The following is a 16080-nucleotide window of genomic DNA, read 5'->3' on the forward strand; positions in this document are numbered from 1 at the left end:
TGATCCCTGAGGAGATCACCAACAAAGGAAAAGAATCAAATCCATCGATTGACCCAATTTAGGAAACCAAACCAAACGGACAAGATTTCACTTTTATAAATTTTACTGTTACACTCAAACCAAAACAAACATAAATTAAACCTGAAGCAACAGACAGATCACGGTCAATATCTATATCACAAATTACACCTTAACTACAGATACAACAGGGATGGGTCTCACCATTTCACTGAGCAGTCCACTCAGCATATATGGCACCAAATTACAGTCACACAGTTGTTCACAATGCTTAAGTTCCTCAGGTAGATTTTCAGCTCCTTCAAGGATTTAGCCACTGTTCCTCCGACAGCAGTTTCCTCTCAATCCGAACTCCATGAGTGCGGTCTTCACCACAAGGCACACTACTCTAGAACCTCCTCAGCTCTGGTCACAACAGTTTTGATGGTGTGGATTTACCAGTCTTCCCTTTATCCGAGTCCTTCAGTGACAACCTGTGCACTGTATGGCCGGGTCTGGTTAGTCGGCTACTTTAAGTAACGGAAACAGCCCCTGGATTCAGTCTTCACTTCTGCTTGCTGGCGCTCCACTCCTGCCTGGTCTGCCAGATCTGGGGAGGACTCTGTCTCCTTTTATCTGGTTCTAACCTGTGTCAGTTTCCCCAGAAACCTGAAATTGTTTTTCCAGCTTCTGTTTCAGTTTTAGTTTTAGGTTCCATTTCTGTTTCAATTCTACTTTCCTTCTCAGTTAGGGTCTAAAAAAAAAACAAGCTTTGCAACCATGGATTCCATCATAAATACACTTTGTATCATATAAATAGCAGTTGTCACTTTTCTTTATGTGGAAACCAGAATATTTGAACATGTGAAGATGTTTTGAGACATTTCTCATAATTTATTAGAGCACAAGATTGGTATAAAAAATTTCACACTATAACCAACAGTTTAAAACCAAGTTTATTAGAATCCAACAATCTTGTCATCTGCCAAGTGGACACTGATTTCTTGCAGATTCCACATGCTGAGAATTAATGGTAGTGTAGTAGCCAGTACAATTTTGTGAATGCAGCAAATGTTAACACTGGCACTGCATGTGTCAAATATTTATTTTTATGTTCAAGTCCAATTCTGCGATAAGGAACTCATGCTGATTAAGTTATGAGGCGATACTGTTCTGTCTCCGATTCCAGCATTAAACCTGTGGGGTTTAGACACTGCAGTTTAATGACTTTGATTCAAAACATATTACAGCAACCTACAGAGGAAGTTAGTAGTGGAAGGTTCACAGAGTGATAACGTTTCCCTGCCCGAGGCAGGCAATCAGTAGATTTCTTCAAGTTTTCCAATTTTACCAAAACGTAAAACACAGAAATGAATGACTTTGTACATCACACACTTTCAAAATATATATAACCTGCAGTAAGAAAATAGTAATAATCACATATTTTTAAAATAAAGTATTGCACGGTGACATCATCACCAGAACCTTTAACATAAAACCACATCCCTTCCCCAAGAACTAAACTCATTTTTAATTTACAAATTAATTAATTCTCAAGCAGTTTGCAAAAGTAGTTTCCTTGCTTTAAGATCTCTTCCACAGTCCCAGAGAAAATTCTAATACATTTTGTTTCAATCTAATCTACTATCCAGATATTATTTTGTTGTGAAGAAAGATGTCAATAATACGCAACAGCATTTCTAGGCAGTGACATGTGGATATTAGTTGTACTGCACTGGAAATTTTCATGCTTTAGCCATCTGATGGTTTGTGTTTGATGGGTTGCATTGCGCATCCACAAATCCCATTCTCTGCCTCCGCTTCCTTTGTTCTGTCATCTATACAAAACAAATGATCACTCAATTTAATTTCTTTAAAATCTAAAACATTGTTCAAACATAACATTAGCATTAGATTGTATCAACCACTTGCTCGTTACAAAGGGTTTGTCTGCGTTAATGTATTTACCCCGCTTCATAATAAAGTGCAAGAAAGTTTCTAATTTCTTTGTTGCAATTTATTTGGCCAGCCTCATACTCCAGCCAAGGTCGAAAGAGAGAAAATGGCTGCAGGGGGAAGGAGAGGGTGAGAGTAATTTATAAGAGGGCAGGCATAATGGACTGACTGATAATTATTTTTCCACACAGAAATTGGGTGGATTCCAAATTTCCTCAAACTAAAGTGGAGCTGAGACAGTTTGAGATTGAAAGCTCAGAGTTTACAAAACTGATATCAGGTTCACCTGAATTCATACAAATAGCAAAAATGACAGGCAGGAAAAGAGTAGTTGGTCCATCAAAACTGTCCCACACATGGCCAGACCCTTCTTATACTCCCCTCACCCTCTTCCCACATAGCCAGATAATCTCGTGAAAAAGGCAACAAAAAAAAAGAAAAACCCAGGGCAATAAGGGAAAAAATACTCTGGAAAATTCCTCCCTGACCCCCTCATAGGCATATCTGTCCTTTTTGTACAATCTATGAGGTACATTTACTTCAAATACATACCTGTTCTTTTAGTTCTGCAAGTTGGTTTGTGAGGTTTGTTACTAGCTTCATTGTTGAGAACAACTTGTCCTGTAGATTTCGAAGTTCATTCTGTTCTCCTTCTCCTTCACTGCTGACCAGAGACATAGCACGCATGCGTGGAAACCAATCGAGGTTTTTAGTCTACAGAAAGTAAAAAAAAAACAGCAACTGATGTTCAGGTTGTCTTCATTTTGGGACTGGGACAAAGTCTCTGGAATTTAAAACTTTGGTATACTTAACCCTCCAGCATGAGGGAGGTACACTGAAAGAAAAGAAAAAACTTGCATTTATACAGTGCCGCTCACTTTCCCAGAACATCCCAAAGTGCTTCATAGCCAATTAGGTACATTTGAAGTGTAATCAATATTGTACTGCAGGGAAATATGGCAGCCAAATGTCATATAGCAAGGTCCCACAAACGGCAAGGAAATAAATCACCAGATAATCTCTTTTAATGGTGTTGGTTGAGTGATAAATGCCAGGCAAGAGACTGAGAAAGCTCTTCTGTTCTTCAAGTAATGTCAGGGATCTTTTAAACCGTCTGAACAGACAGATGGTGCCTTTGTTTACTGTCTCAACCAAAAGACAGCATCTCCAGCATTCCTTCACTGCTGCACCAAAATGTCAGCCCAGGTTAGATGGCTAAATCTCTGTCGTGAAGCTTTAACCCGTAACCTTTGGAATTAGAGGCTACCACTGAATTTGATCAATGTCACCTGACTTGTTTACCACAGTACACTGATTGCTGCCTGCAATTGTCCTTTTACCTTTATGACTTGGAGTACAAGGGGGCAGACACTTGTGCTACATTTAATGTTCAAATGAAGCCAAGTTGGTCATGAAAACCCTATTACATTAAGGACGTGAAGCTTAGGAGCGTAACTATGAAACCCCTTTACAAAGAAGCAAAGTAGTTCTGCAAGAACCACTTGACTCCAGACCTGACTACAGCCTTGGTCCAAACATGGACAAAAGAACTGAATTCCAGAGGTGAGGTAACTGCCGTTGATATCAAGGCAGCATTTGACCGAGTGTGGCATCAAGCATCTCCAATAAAATTGAAGCCAATGGGAATAAGGGGCAAAACTCTCCACTGGCTGGACTCATACCTAGCACAAAGGAGAAGATGGCTGTGTTTGTTAGAGGCCAATCGTCTCAGCCCCAGGGCATTGCTTCAGGAGCTCTTCAGGGCGGTGTCCTCAGCCCAACCATCTTCAGCTGCTTCATCCATAATCTTCCCTCTGTCAGAAGTGGGGATGCTCACTGATGATGGCACAGTGTATAGTTCCATTCGTAAATCCTCAGATAATGAAGCAGTCCATGCCCGCATGCAGCAGGACCTGGACAAGCTTCAGGCTAGGGCTGATAAGTGGCAAGTAACATAAAAATAATATTCGTGCCACACAAGTGCCAGGCAATGACCATCTCCAACAAGAGAGAATCTAACCATCTTCCCATGTCATTCAATGACATTACCATCGCTGAATCCCCCAACATCAACACCCTGGGCATCAGCATTGCCCAGAAACTTAACTGGACCAGTCATATAACTATTATGGCTGCAAGAGCAGGTCAGAGGCTCTAAATTCTGTGTGACTCACCTCTTGATTCCCCAATCAGATGTCCACCATTTAAAAGTGACAAGTCAGGAGTGTAATGGCATACTCTCCACTTGCCTGGATGAGTACAGTTTCAAAAACACTCAAGAAGCTTGACATCTTCCAGGACAAAGCAGTTTTCTTGATTGGCACCCCATCTACAACCTTGAACATTCACTCCCTCCACCACGGGCACACAGTGGCAGCAGAGTGCACCATCTACAAGATGTACTGCAGCAACTGGTGAAGGCTCCTTTGACAGCACCTTCCAAACCCGTGACCTCTACCACCTAGAAGACCAAGACCAACAGGCACATGGGAACAACAACACCAACAAGTTCCCCTCCAATCACATACACCATCCTGACTTGGAACTATATTGCCCTTCTATCACTGTTGCTGGGTAAAGATCCTGAAGCTCCCTCCCTAACACTCTAGGTGTACCTACATCACAAGGACTGCAGCGGTTCAAGAAGATGGCTCACCACCACCCTCTCAAGGACAATTAGGGATGGACAATAAATGCTGCCCCCCACACCCCCGCCCCGCCCCTGCAATGCCCACATGCATGAATGAATAAAAAATTGTAGGATTAATCCATGAAATAGAAAATAAAATAACAAGAAATGAGATGTGGCTTGACTAACTTTAGACTGAGTGTTATGGAAGTGCTTCTATTTTTAAATTTTTTTTGAGGACTTGTGGCACTTAATGAAGAGCACTTAATGTATTATTCTGAATTTTTCCACTGCCTAAACCAGCCATTTTATGGCCTCTCTGATGCACATTACGAATTTTGTGGTGGTTTTTGCTGCATTAGCGTCATTTTTATGATTTCTGTTCATACATGTAAAAACAGGATGAGATTGTCCAAATTCATTTCAGCCTTCAGGGGAAAGATACCATCATCCCATTGTGCTGTACTGGATTGGAACCTGGGTCTCAGGTCATAGGACACCATGCAGCCTTTTCTATTAGGGGGAGATGGTGGCATAGTGGTAATGTAACCCAGAGACCTAGGCAAATGCCCTGGGGTCATAGGTTCAAATCCCATCATGGTAGCTGGTGGAATTTAAATTCAATTGATTACTAAACACCTGGAATTGAAACCTAGGCTCAGTAATGGTGCCATGAAAATATCATCAATTGTCATAAAAACCCATCTAGTTCACTAATGCCCTTTAGTGAGGAAATCTGCTGTCCTTACTGGGTCTGGCCTACATGTGACTCCAGACCCAGAGCAATGTGTGGTTGACTCTTAAATGGCCTAGCAAGGCACTCTGTTGTCAAGAGCAATTAGGGATGGGGAACAAATGTTGGCCTTGCCAGCAACACCCACATCCCATGGAAGAATAAAAAACATTAGTAAGTATTCAAATTTATGTAGCATCAAATTAAGTTGAAAGTAAGCTGCAAGATGAAACTCAGTACTATACTTTGTTTTGTGAAAATATTACCTTTATCATTTGAGCAACATAGCTCTCTGGACCTGTATAATCAGTTCTTTTTTTGACATGAACCAATACGATGAAGTATAAATAATTCCAGATATTGTGTTCATTGTTAATGTGCTCTTCAAATGATACTGTCTTGTTGTCAAACTTATCTCGTTCAAGACCTGCACAAAACAAAAACAGAGTTGCTTCCAGGAAAAATAAAGATACCAAGGTGAGAAAATAGTTTGTTCAAACTGTTGTCATGCTTGGAAAGAACCATAATTAAATAAACAATGAATTGGAGGAATTGTGAAAAAAGTCAACTGTTAAACTGTACATGGACACTTGTATCACAGACAAAATGGAGTAGTGGTCAGGTGACCCCTCCTGTACTAACAATACACACTTCCATCTGTTAAGGATGAAACTCGTTAACCTCATCTTAAAAAGCTCTGGGGGAACCCACTGAAATTGAAAGGAGCACGATTGCATATTGATGTCTCCTATCTACATGAATGAACTAACACAAGGTTCTGGAGACAAACTGACTCACAGCCCAAACCAAAATGAGTAGGAGTGAAGTAGCACCATTATAACAGAATGGTCCCCATTCAGGCATCAACAGATAGCCATGGTTTCCATATCCTGGACCATTATATGATCACACCAGGGGAGACAGTCCTATATCACCTGACAGAGACTCAAAAGTGTTGGATTTTTACCTTAAGAGATAGCCCTTTGGAGAGAGAGAGAGAGAGAGAGAGAGAGATCAAGCCAAGACTACAGAAAGCCAGCTTTCAGCCAGAGGCTGAGAAAGAGATCTAGCTAAACAGAAGAAACTTGATAAACAACAACTACAGCACAGAAATTACAAAGTGACTTTGAGACTCTCCATCTGTGAAGGTAAACCAAATTCACACCATCAACTTTGGGCTGAGTTTTAACGACTAGAACTCTACAACCCCTCAGCAAGTTCAAGACTGCAAACTTCCAGGCTGCACCTTTGAAAAAAACTTTCCTCCTGAGTCTTAAATGCACCATAAAAGGCAAATACACAACAGAAATAAAACCATAATTGAAGAATATTTACATACTATGGACTTCTAATCATTCGACTGTGAAAAGCTACATATTAATATGCATTTGGAATCTGTATTCATTTCTCTGCTAACTGTTATGTGAAAATACATGGAACTGCCATTAAATGATCTTGGTTAAAAAACAGGAAAATATGTTTATATTCTAGCTGCATTGCCAACTAGAAATATTACATCAATAACTATGATCAGCTGCTGCAGAAGCAAAGTGCGTTGATGAGTAATAGTTGAAAAACCATGACAACAGCACAGTTTTCCTCACTAGTCCTGCATTGGTTTTCAAACATGTGTAAGACAAACCTTGCAGCCAGAAGTTAGAGCAGTTACACGGTGGAGTCACCTTTGCAATTAAAGGACCACACCAAAAGCCAAGGATGGCAGAGGGGTGCTCTAGGGTGGCCCCACAGTGCAGTGAAGCTTCCCTACTCACTCTCCTCCAGCTGTGAGCAAGGCGGGAGGTCCTTTTCACCAGCGACGGTAAGAAGAAGCCCTCCCACCTGAACAAGGCAGTCTGGCTGGAGATGGCAGAGGAGGTCAGTAGCCGTGGGGCCATCTGGCATCAAAGGGTCCAATACCGGAAGGGGATGAACGAGCCCTCCCCCAGGCAGCTAGGGCCCTCTAGGCCTCTTGCGCACAGTGTATGAGCGCCAAAGTCATCCACAGCCTAACGGCAATCAGATCAGCAGCCTTCCTCCAATCAGGCAGAAGTTGCACCGAGAAGGACCACTCGCAAGCGTTTATAGAGAACACACTGACACAAATGGGAATGCACGGGTGTCACAGCAATGTAAATACATCTTTCACTAAATGTTCTTCGCCAACATGTGTGTCCTTTTCTCTGTGTGAATGATGTGTGCCAGCATGTAGCACCAATGCCACATCCATTTGCACTGTTGGCCCTTCAGGAGAGCCAACATATGCAATAACATCATTGTCATGCCACCATTACTCACGAGCGTCTCCACAATGCAGTGGCATGGACATTGGCTCAGTCAGCTGCTACCTCTAATAGTTTATACAAGGATGCTGCAGATGTAGACTGGTGCACAGCAGGTGAGCGAGGGTGATGTGTGGCTTGCAGAGCTCAAGTCAGTTCCTATGGAGCAGACAGCCTTTGTCTGATAAGCCACTGCCGTACATCCCTAGCTCACTGCTAGCCCTGCATGCAGAGGCCAGGTGCCATCTGCCCTCCCATGCACCTTTCCTGTTGTAGGTCCTTAGTGTCCTCATAGTCCGAGGAGGAATCCTGTTGACATCTCTCCTCATCGTGGCAGACCTGGCCCCTATTGGGTGCATAGTTGTGTAGAGCACAGCAAGCAGCAAAGAAAGGAGCTGGCCTTTTCGGTCCATAGTACAGGACATCACCCTATCCATCCAGGCATTGGAAGCGCTCTTTCAGCGTGCCGATCACCTGCTCAATGGTGGCTCTTGTAGCTCAGTGGCTGGCATTATATCTCTCCTCTGCAGCAGTGGTGGAGTCTCTCACTGGTGTCGGGAGCCATGTCTGCAGAGTATAGCCCTTGTCTCCAAGAAGCCACCCCTCCATCTGAGCCAGTTCAGTGAACAGCAGTGGCAGCTGGGACTGGTGCAGGTGCCAGGTGTCATAGCAGCTGCCTGAGAAGCGGGCACAGATTTGCATGAAGCATCTCCGGTGATCACATACCAGCTTCACCTAGATTAAGAGGACTCCTTCAATGGTGACATCTGCAGGTGGTAGCCTGGCGGGAGACCTGATGGCCAAATGGGTGCAGTCTATGAACCCTAAAACCTATGGCTATTCGGCAATGGTGACGAAACCAATGGCCCTCTGGGTCTGGCTGTGAGGGTCCATCATGAAGCAGACACACTCATTGGCCCTCTGGCGCAGGGCATCGGTGACCTTCCTGATGCAGCGATGCACTGCTGACTGTGTGACCCCACAAAGGTCTCCGGTGGGCCCCTGAAAAGCTGCATCGGGGTCAAGCTTGAGAACCGCTGCCACTATGAGGACTGCAGGCATAGGATGTCCACCAAAGCCCATGGGCTGCAGGTCATTTTTCAGCAGGGCACAGCGACGTGTCACCACCCTCTCTACATGCACAATCACCTCCGACACTGGTGCTCTGACATCTGATGACATGTCATGTGGGGCCTGTAGATGCACGGTGACCGTAATGGTGAGCTCCCCTTGGGGGCTGCTGCTCATGACTGGGGGCCTCTAGGTGGACCGCACCTGCCTGTTGATTTTGGCTCGGGTGCATACGGATCCTCAGGAACAGAGGATCATGCAATGTAGGATAAACAATAACTATTTCCATGTGATAAATAAAGTTGAACCCTTCATTTATTCGAAGGTTCCTAACAGGGCAGGGATTGGTGTTGACAGGTACATCAGGTGTTTTCATGCATCAACTATGTGGCATGGCATGGCACTGCCCATCTTGGCTCACACTCAGAGTGGCACAGCATGGCCACCTCAAGATCCTACCAGCTGAATTGATTGCCCACACCATCCATATAACCTTAACGCTCCTACCCTTTCTGGCACCCTCCCCTCACACAGGGTGACTAGAGTGCCATTGCTCCTTCACATACACAAACAAACACAGAGCATACACTGTTTACGGAGGGAGGGTACACAGTACCTCCCTTCATGCCGGCAGAGCTTTCCTTCCAGTAATCCCAGACCCTCTCCCTCCTCCCTTTAAGAATGCAGAGCTGAGACCCCTGTGATCCCTCCTCCCTTCCAGTCTGCAGAGTGAGACCCCTGAATATCTGAACTTACCTTTGGTAGAGAAAACTTCAGCCTCTGATGACCCGCCGGCTTTTCTGTTCGGGAATGGGACGGCACAAGACGGCCGCACATTCAACGTAACATCCTGAAGTGTGCATGGAGAGGTGGCGGGCTGCATAATCTGCAGAGCTAAGTAAAGTACCGAATATGGTCATTGGGGTGCCGCCGCCAAGCGGCGGGAGCAACACACTAAGGTCGCCCAGCCGCCAGTAATATGCAGCAGGCCCTTCTCGACGTCGGGGGTCGAGGTGGGCCTCTCCCCGTGAATTTTACCAGCCCCCGCGCTGTGACCCACGGCGTTGAGGGGCCGGTAAAATTCAGCCCCAATTGTGGATGTTTCTTAGTGTCAACCTGCTTATAGTCAGAAACAAAACTAGCAGCATCCAGCAACTGTTGTGGCTGAAAAGTTCCATTTACAGGTGGTACTACTGGCTTCGGGACAAAAGTAACACTTGAGATGCTTGCTATTGGAAGCACTGGCAAAGCATTTGAATCTTGGTCAACAGAAATTCTTTGGGGGAATCTCTACATAAATGGGATGTCTGCTGATCTTTGACTGAATTGACAGCAAAGAGAAAATTCCAAGTGTTTACTTTTTGCATAGTTGCACTTTTGTTGGTTTAAGTTGATAGTTATTCCTGATGCTGGATGTAACTTTATATCTGTAATATTAATGCCTATTTTGGTGTCTGTGCTGAAAACAAAGAAAACAGGTCAGCTTGGGAAGGAAGGCGTTTCCTTGGATTTATTAGTAATCTGAGTGTTAAAAGGTAATTGGTATTCACAAGAACACAAGAAATAAGAGCAGGAGTAGACCATATGGCCCATCGAGCCGGCTCCACCATTCAATGCGATCATGGCTGATCTTTGGGCTTCAACTCCACTTTCCTGCCCGCTCCCCATATCCCTTGATTCCCCGAGAGACTAAAAATCTGTCTATCCCAGCCTTAAATGCATTCAACAATGGAGCATCCACAATCCTCTGGAGTAGAGAATTCCAAAGATTCACAACCCCTTGAGTACTGTAATTTCTCCTTATCTCAGTCCTAAATGATCAGCCCCTTATCCTGAAACTGTGCCACCATGTTTTAGATTTCCCGACTAGCGGAAACAATCTCTCAGTGCCACACATTATTATTATTTCTAGCAGTTTTTTAAACGGGTAATTGACGCACTGTGCTTTTTTGTAAAGCCCTCCTACCCCACCATCAAAGACAATGAATCATGCTGAACTACAGTTCCATAGGCTATAGTTCTGTTCCAGTAACTTGGAGTAACATTTGGCTTATAATAATCATTATGCACTTGAACCTACACAGTCATTGTCCACAATAACAACTACTTGCCATTATATAGTGCCTTTAATGTAGTAAAACATCTACAGGCCATTGTACCAGAGGGGTCATCATTATTGGTCTCAGTCTTGTCTTTACCCAGTGTTTATACTATGCATGGTCCAGCAGGGGTCACTGAATAACAATCAGAAGTGGCTACCTTGGCTAATCTGCCCCTCTTACACCAAGGGATGCTCAGATCAACTGTTGCCTCCACCCTGCCACCCCAAGGTCAAATAACACAGCACACATAGGGATTAAGAGTTGGGATCTTATGGGCTGTTTGTCTCAGGTGCACATTGCAATTATTTACACTTCAGGAAGCTTGAAGCTCTGTCTTTCAGGAGAGATTGAAACTGCTTTGAAATGCCAATTTGGAAACCCTAAACAAAAAGCTCCTTGACCTGCAAGATCTCAGGGATGAGTAAGGGAAGAGGGACAGTTTTTCCTTCAGTTATGTCATGTGCATTGGAAATAATAAGGATATTTTTGGATGCATCTTGTTCGACATTGCAACAGAATTCAAATACGTATTTGTCACAAGTGATCATTTTATAATAAATCTGGTACAGAGAGATCCAGACCTGCCAAGCATCAGTCATTGGGAGTGACAGTTATTCATCTGAACTCTAAAATTCAACCTATTTTGATACAAGTCAGTGCAAAATAAATGCAGTCCTATGTGTTGAAATACATTTGCAATTGGTGCTTTAATTAATGTTGATCATATATCTCAACTTCATTTTCCCAGTACTGACAATTCTGTACCTTATTTATTGGATGGAAGTAACACTATTAATTCCTTCACATTGATTTTAAGTTTGAATTATATGAAAATTGTGAAATTTCAGGCAAAATGTCAGAATAAGATATATACCAGCATATGAACCAAAACATCTAATGTATCCTCTGGAAGGTGTTTCATTGCACCATGAACTGGGGTTCCATGCTTTCATGCTTTTCAGACTGAGAGGCCAGTTTTGGGCATTTGGTCGTCATCTTGATAACATTAGCTGCCAAGTTCTCAATGAACTTGCACACAGAGGGAGACCATCTCTGGGTTGTCATTAACTCCCACTATCCAGATAGATGTGGAACGCACACAGCATAAAGGACCAACCCCTCGTTACTGACCCAACAAGGCAGCATAGTGATATTGTTACTGGACTAGTAATCCAGAGGCCCAGACTAATGCCTACCAAGGCAGCTGGGGGATTCAAATTCAATTAATTAATAAGCCTGGAATAAAAAGTTAGTCATCAGTAATGAGAATCATAAAATTACTAGATTATCATAAAAAACCATCTCGTTCACTAATGTCCTTCAGGGAAGGAAATCTGCCTCCTTACCTAGTCTGGCCTACATGTGACACCAGACCCAATGCAATGTGGTGACTCTTAACTGTTCTCTGAAATGGCCTAGCAAGCCATTCAGTTGGATTAAACCACTACAGTCAAATAAGAATAAAACCGGACGGACTATCTGGCATCAACCTAGATGCTGGAAACAACAAAGGCACATCCTGCCCAGTCAACCCTGCAAAGTGCTTGACCTAACCCTCACCAATCTACTTGTCTCAGATGCATCTGTCCATGGCAGTATTGGTAAGTGTGACCACATAGTCCTTGTGGAGATGAAGTCCCATCTCCACACTGAGGAGACACTAGATTGCGTTGTGTGACATTACCATGGTTCTAAATGGGATAAATCAGAACAACTATGCAGCTCAAAACTGGGCATCCATGAAGCGCCGTGGGCCATCAGCAGCAGCAGATTGTATTCAACCAGAATCTGTAACCTTGTGTCCCAGCACATCCCTCAATCTATCATTACCATCAAGCCAGGGGGCCAAGCCTGGTTCAATGAGGAGTGTAGGAGTGCATGGCAGAAGCAGCACCAGGCATACCCAAGAATGAGATGTCAACCTGGTGAAGCTACATCACAGGACTACATGCATGCTAGACAGTGGAAACAGCACGCTGTAGACAGAGTTAAATGATCCCACAATGAATGGATCAAATCAAAGCTCTGCAGTCCTGCCACATTCAGTCATGAATGGCGGTGGACAATTAAACAGCTAACGGGAGGCAGAGGGTGCACAAACATCCTCATTCTCAATGATGGCAATACAAAAGACAAGGCTGAAGCATTTGCAACCACCGTCAGCCAGATGTGCCGAGTGAATGATCCATTTTGGCCTCCTCCTGAGGTCCCCAGCATCATAGATGCTGGTCTTCAGCCAATTTGATTCACTCTACATGATATCAAGAAATGGTTGAAAGCACTGGATACAGCAAAGGCTATAGGCCCTGACAACATCCCAGCTGCAGTACTGAAGACTTGTGCACCAGAACTAGCTGCACCCCGAGCCAAGGTGTTCCAGTACTTTTACAATACTGACCTCTACCCATTAATGTAGAAAATTGCCCAGGTATGTCCGGGCCATAAAAAGCAGAACAAATTCAATCTGGCTAAGTACCACCCCACCAGTCTACTCTCAATCATAAGCAAAGTGAGGGAAGGTGGCATCAACAGCGCTATCAAGCAGCATTTACTCAGCAACAACCAGCTCATGAATACTCAGTTTGAGTTCTGCCAGGGCCATTCAGTTCCAGACCTTATTACAGCCTTGGTCCAAACATGGACAAAAGAGCTGAATTCAAGAGGTGAGGTGAGAGTTATGCCCTTGGCATCAAGTCAGCATTTGACTAAATGTGGCATCAAGGAGCCCCAGCAAAATTGAAGTCAATGGGAATCAGGAGGAAAACTCTCCACCAATTGGAGGAAGATGGTTGTGGTTTTTGGAGGCCAATCATCTTAGCCCCAGGATATCACTGCAGTAGTTCCTGAGGGTATTCTCCTAGGCCCAACCATCTTCAGCGGGTTCATCAATGACCTTCCCTCCAACATAAGGTCGGAAATGGGGTTATTCGCTGATGATTGCACAGTGTTTAGTACCATTCGTAATTCCTCAGATACTGAAGCATCTGTATCCACTTGCAGCAAAACCCAGACTAGATTCAGGCTTAGGCTAATAAGTGACAAGTAACATTCACACCACACAAGTGCCAGGCAACGACCATCTCAAACAAGAGAGAATCTAACCATCTCCCTTCGACATTCAACAGCATTACCATCACTAAATCCACCATCATCAACATCCTGGGGATTACCATTGACCAGAATTTAACTGGACCAGCCATATAAATACTGTGGCTAAAAGAGCAGGTAAGAGACTGGGAATTCTGCGGTGAGTAACTCACCACCTAACTCCCCAAAGCTTGTCCATCATCTACAAGGCACAAGTCAGGAGTGTAATGGAATACTCTCCACTTGCCTAGATGGGTGCAGCTCCAACAACACTCAAGAAGCTCAACACCATCCAAGACAAAGCAGCCCACTTGACTGGCACCCCATCTACACCTTAAATATTCACTCCCTCCACCACCAGCACACAGTGGCAGCAAAATGTACCATCTACAAGATACACTGTAGCAACTTGCCAAGGCTCCTTTGACAGCACCTTCTAAACCTACAACATCTACCACCTAGAAGGACAAGAGTAGCAGAGACATGGGAACACCACCACCTTCAAGTTCCCCTCCAAGTCACACACCATCCTACCTAGGAATTATATCGCCGATAAGGTCCCTGGGTCAAAATGATGGAACTCCCTCACTAACAGCACTGTGGGTGTGTCTATACCAGATAGACTGTATCAGTTCAAGAAGGCAGCTCACCAACACCTTCTCAAGGGCAATTAGGGATGGGCAATAAATGCTGGCCTTGCCTGTGATGCTCACGTCCCATGAACAAATTAAAATCACTAGAGGTCCCTGGCTTCGATCTCCCTTGAAGACAGTGGACAGTATTTGACCAACTCTACACAGGGGCTTGGACAATGCTGCCTCCCGCTCCAAAAGTGGAAGATGACGGATGACCTGAAGTGCGATTGGAGTATTGGGTCTTAGACCATGGAACACATCACATCAAACTGTCCACTAAGATATGTTGTGGAAGGCATCTCATTTCTCCACTCGTCATCTCAGGAGGCTCTGGAACAGATAGCCAAACTGGACATCCCATTAAAAACTTTTCCTGCCATACAAAAGTAGTAGTAGTGAACGGGACTAACTTATTATTTTCAACCTGAAAATATAATTCCTGCAGTGAACATTCTTACCAACTGTCTCTATTTATTTGATGAACAAAAAATATTGAACGTCTGCACCTACCACAGATAAAGCAGGTCGACTTCAGGGTTTCTTCTTTCTTTTGTTTCTCGCTTCTCAAATCAGCAAATGTGTCAATGATAACACCAAAAATCAGGTTCAATACAATGATGATAACAATGAAGAAAAAGAGCAGATCAAAGATAACACGGGCGGGGAATAGTGTTTCCTGGAATAAATCAATCATGATAGGATTAAATGTAATTTGTCAATTCAATATCCCTACTTTTCTGCAGAGTAATTTGAATAAATAACTTGAAATTTACAGAAAATCATTTTTCAGACACTGTATTAGGGAGAAGTTCTTTATTTTGAAAAATTCTCAGGCCTTTTGGAGTTCAATATTTATTATTTAATAAGTGAATAATTACCCTATGAAATAAGCTAGTCCAGTTCCTTGTGAGGTCTGTCTGCCAAACTAATTTTATCACTTTCTCTCCTCTTTGTAAGTTTAACTTTCTTTTCCTATATGATTAAGTATTTCTATGTTTTTTTCTACCTTATTTTGTTCATGATTTTCATCTCAACATATCCCTCTCTCATCGCTCAGCTGTATCTCTGTTTCCCAGCTTCCTCTTCATCTCCGAAGACTTGTCCTGTTCCACTCTGCGGTTCTGTCAGTTCTGTCCTGATTCTGTCCCTCTCTGTCTCTTGATGCTGTTGATCTTTGTCCCTCGTTGACCTTATCCTTCTTTGTTTCTTTACCCTATCCCTCACTCCATCACTGTGAACTTCCAATTCTGTTCTTTTCTATTTGCTGGAACTGCTCTTCTATACCTTTTAGCTGTTTTTGTTTTAAGATGACTTGGTTTGTTTCTCTCTCTCTCGCTCTCTCAGGTTTATCTCTTTAATTTATTGATCTCTTAGAAAGGCTATTTTCCAGTTTAAATTTCCAAGATCTGCAGTTAAATATTTCTGTTACTTTCTTTCTATTTTGATGTTGGTGTTTCTAAATATAATTTCCTATATATAAAAAGGGAGCTAAAAGAAGTCCATGGAGCTATAGACCAATTAGCTTAACATCAATGATAGGAAAGATAACGGAATCCTCAATTAAAGATAAAATTAAAAAAAGAGAAGCATC

At 43.3% G+C, this 16080-nt stretch overlaps 1 protein-coding gene across 3 annotated transcripts in view; it reads right to left on the minus strand.

The window, feature by feature from the left end:
- Nucleotides 1-940: 940 nt before the first annotated feature.
- Nucleotides 941-16080, minus strand: part of itpr3 (inositol 1,4,5-trisphosphate receptor, type 3) — a 311298-nt gene continuing 296158 nt past the window's right edge. For all 3 annotated transcript variants that reach the window (XM_068057164.1, XM_068057163.1, XM_068057162.1), the window contains exons 55-58: nt 15000-15165; nt 5582-5742; nt 2506-2667; nt 941-1835 (exon numbers count right to left, since the gene is read on the minus strand). In XM_068057164.1, the coding sequence (XP_067913265.1) occupies nt 1743-1835; nt 2506-2667; nt 5582-5742; nt 15000-15165 (582 nt within the window). In that variant the 3' untranslated portion in view covers nt 941-1742. The remainder of the gene's footprint in view (nt 1836-2505; nt 2668-5581; nt 5743-14999; nt 15166-16080) is intronic.

Source organism: Heterodontus francisci, chromosome 25 (genome assembly GCF_036365525.1).
Source record: "Heterodontus francisci isolate sHetFra1 chromosome 25, sHetFra1.hap1, whole genome shotgun sequence".
Taxonomy (NCBI): Eukaryota; Metazoa; Chordata; class Chondrichthyes; order Heterodontiformes; family Heterodontidae; genus Heterodontus; species Heterodontus francisci.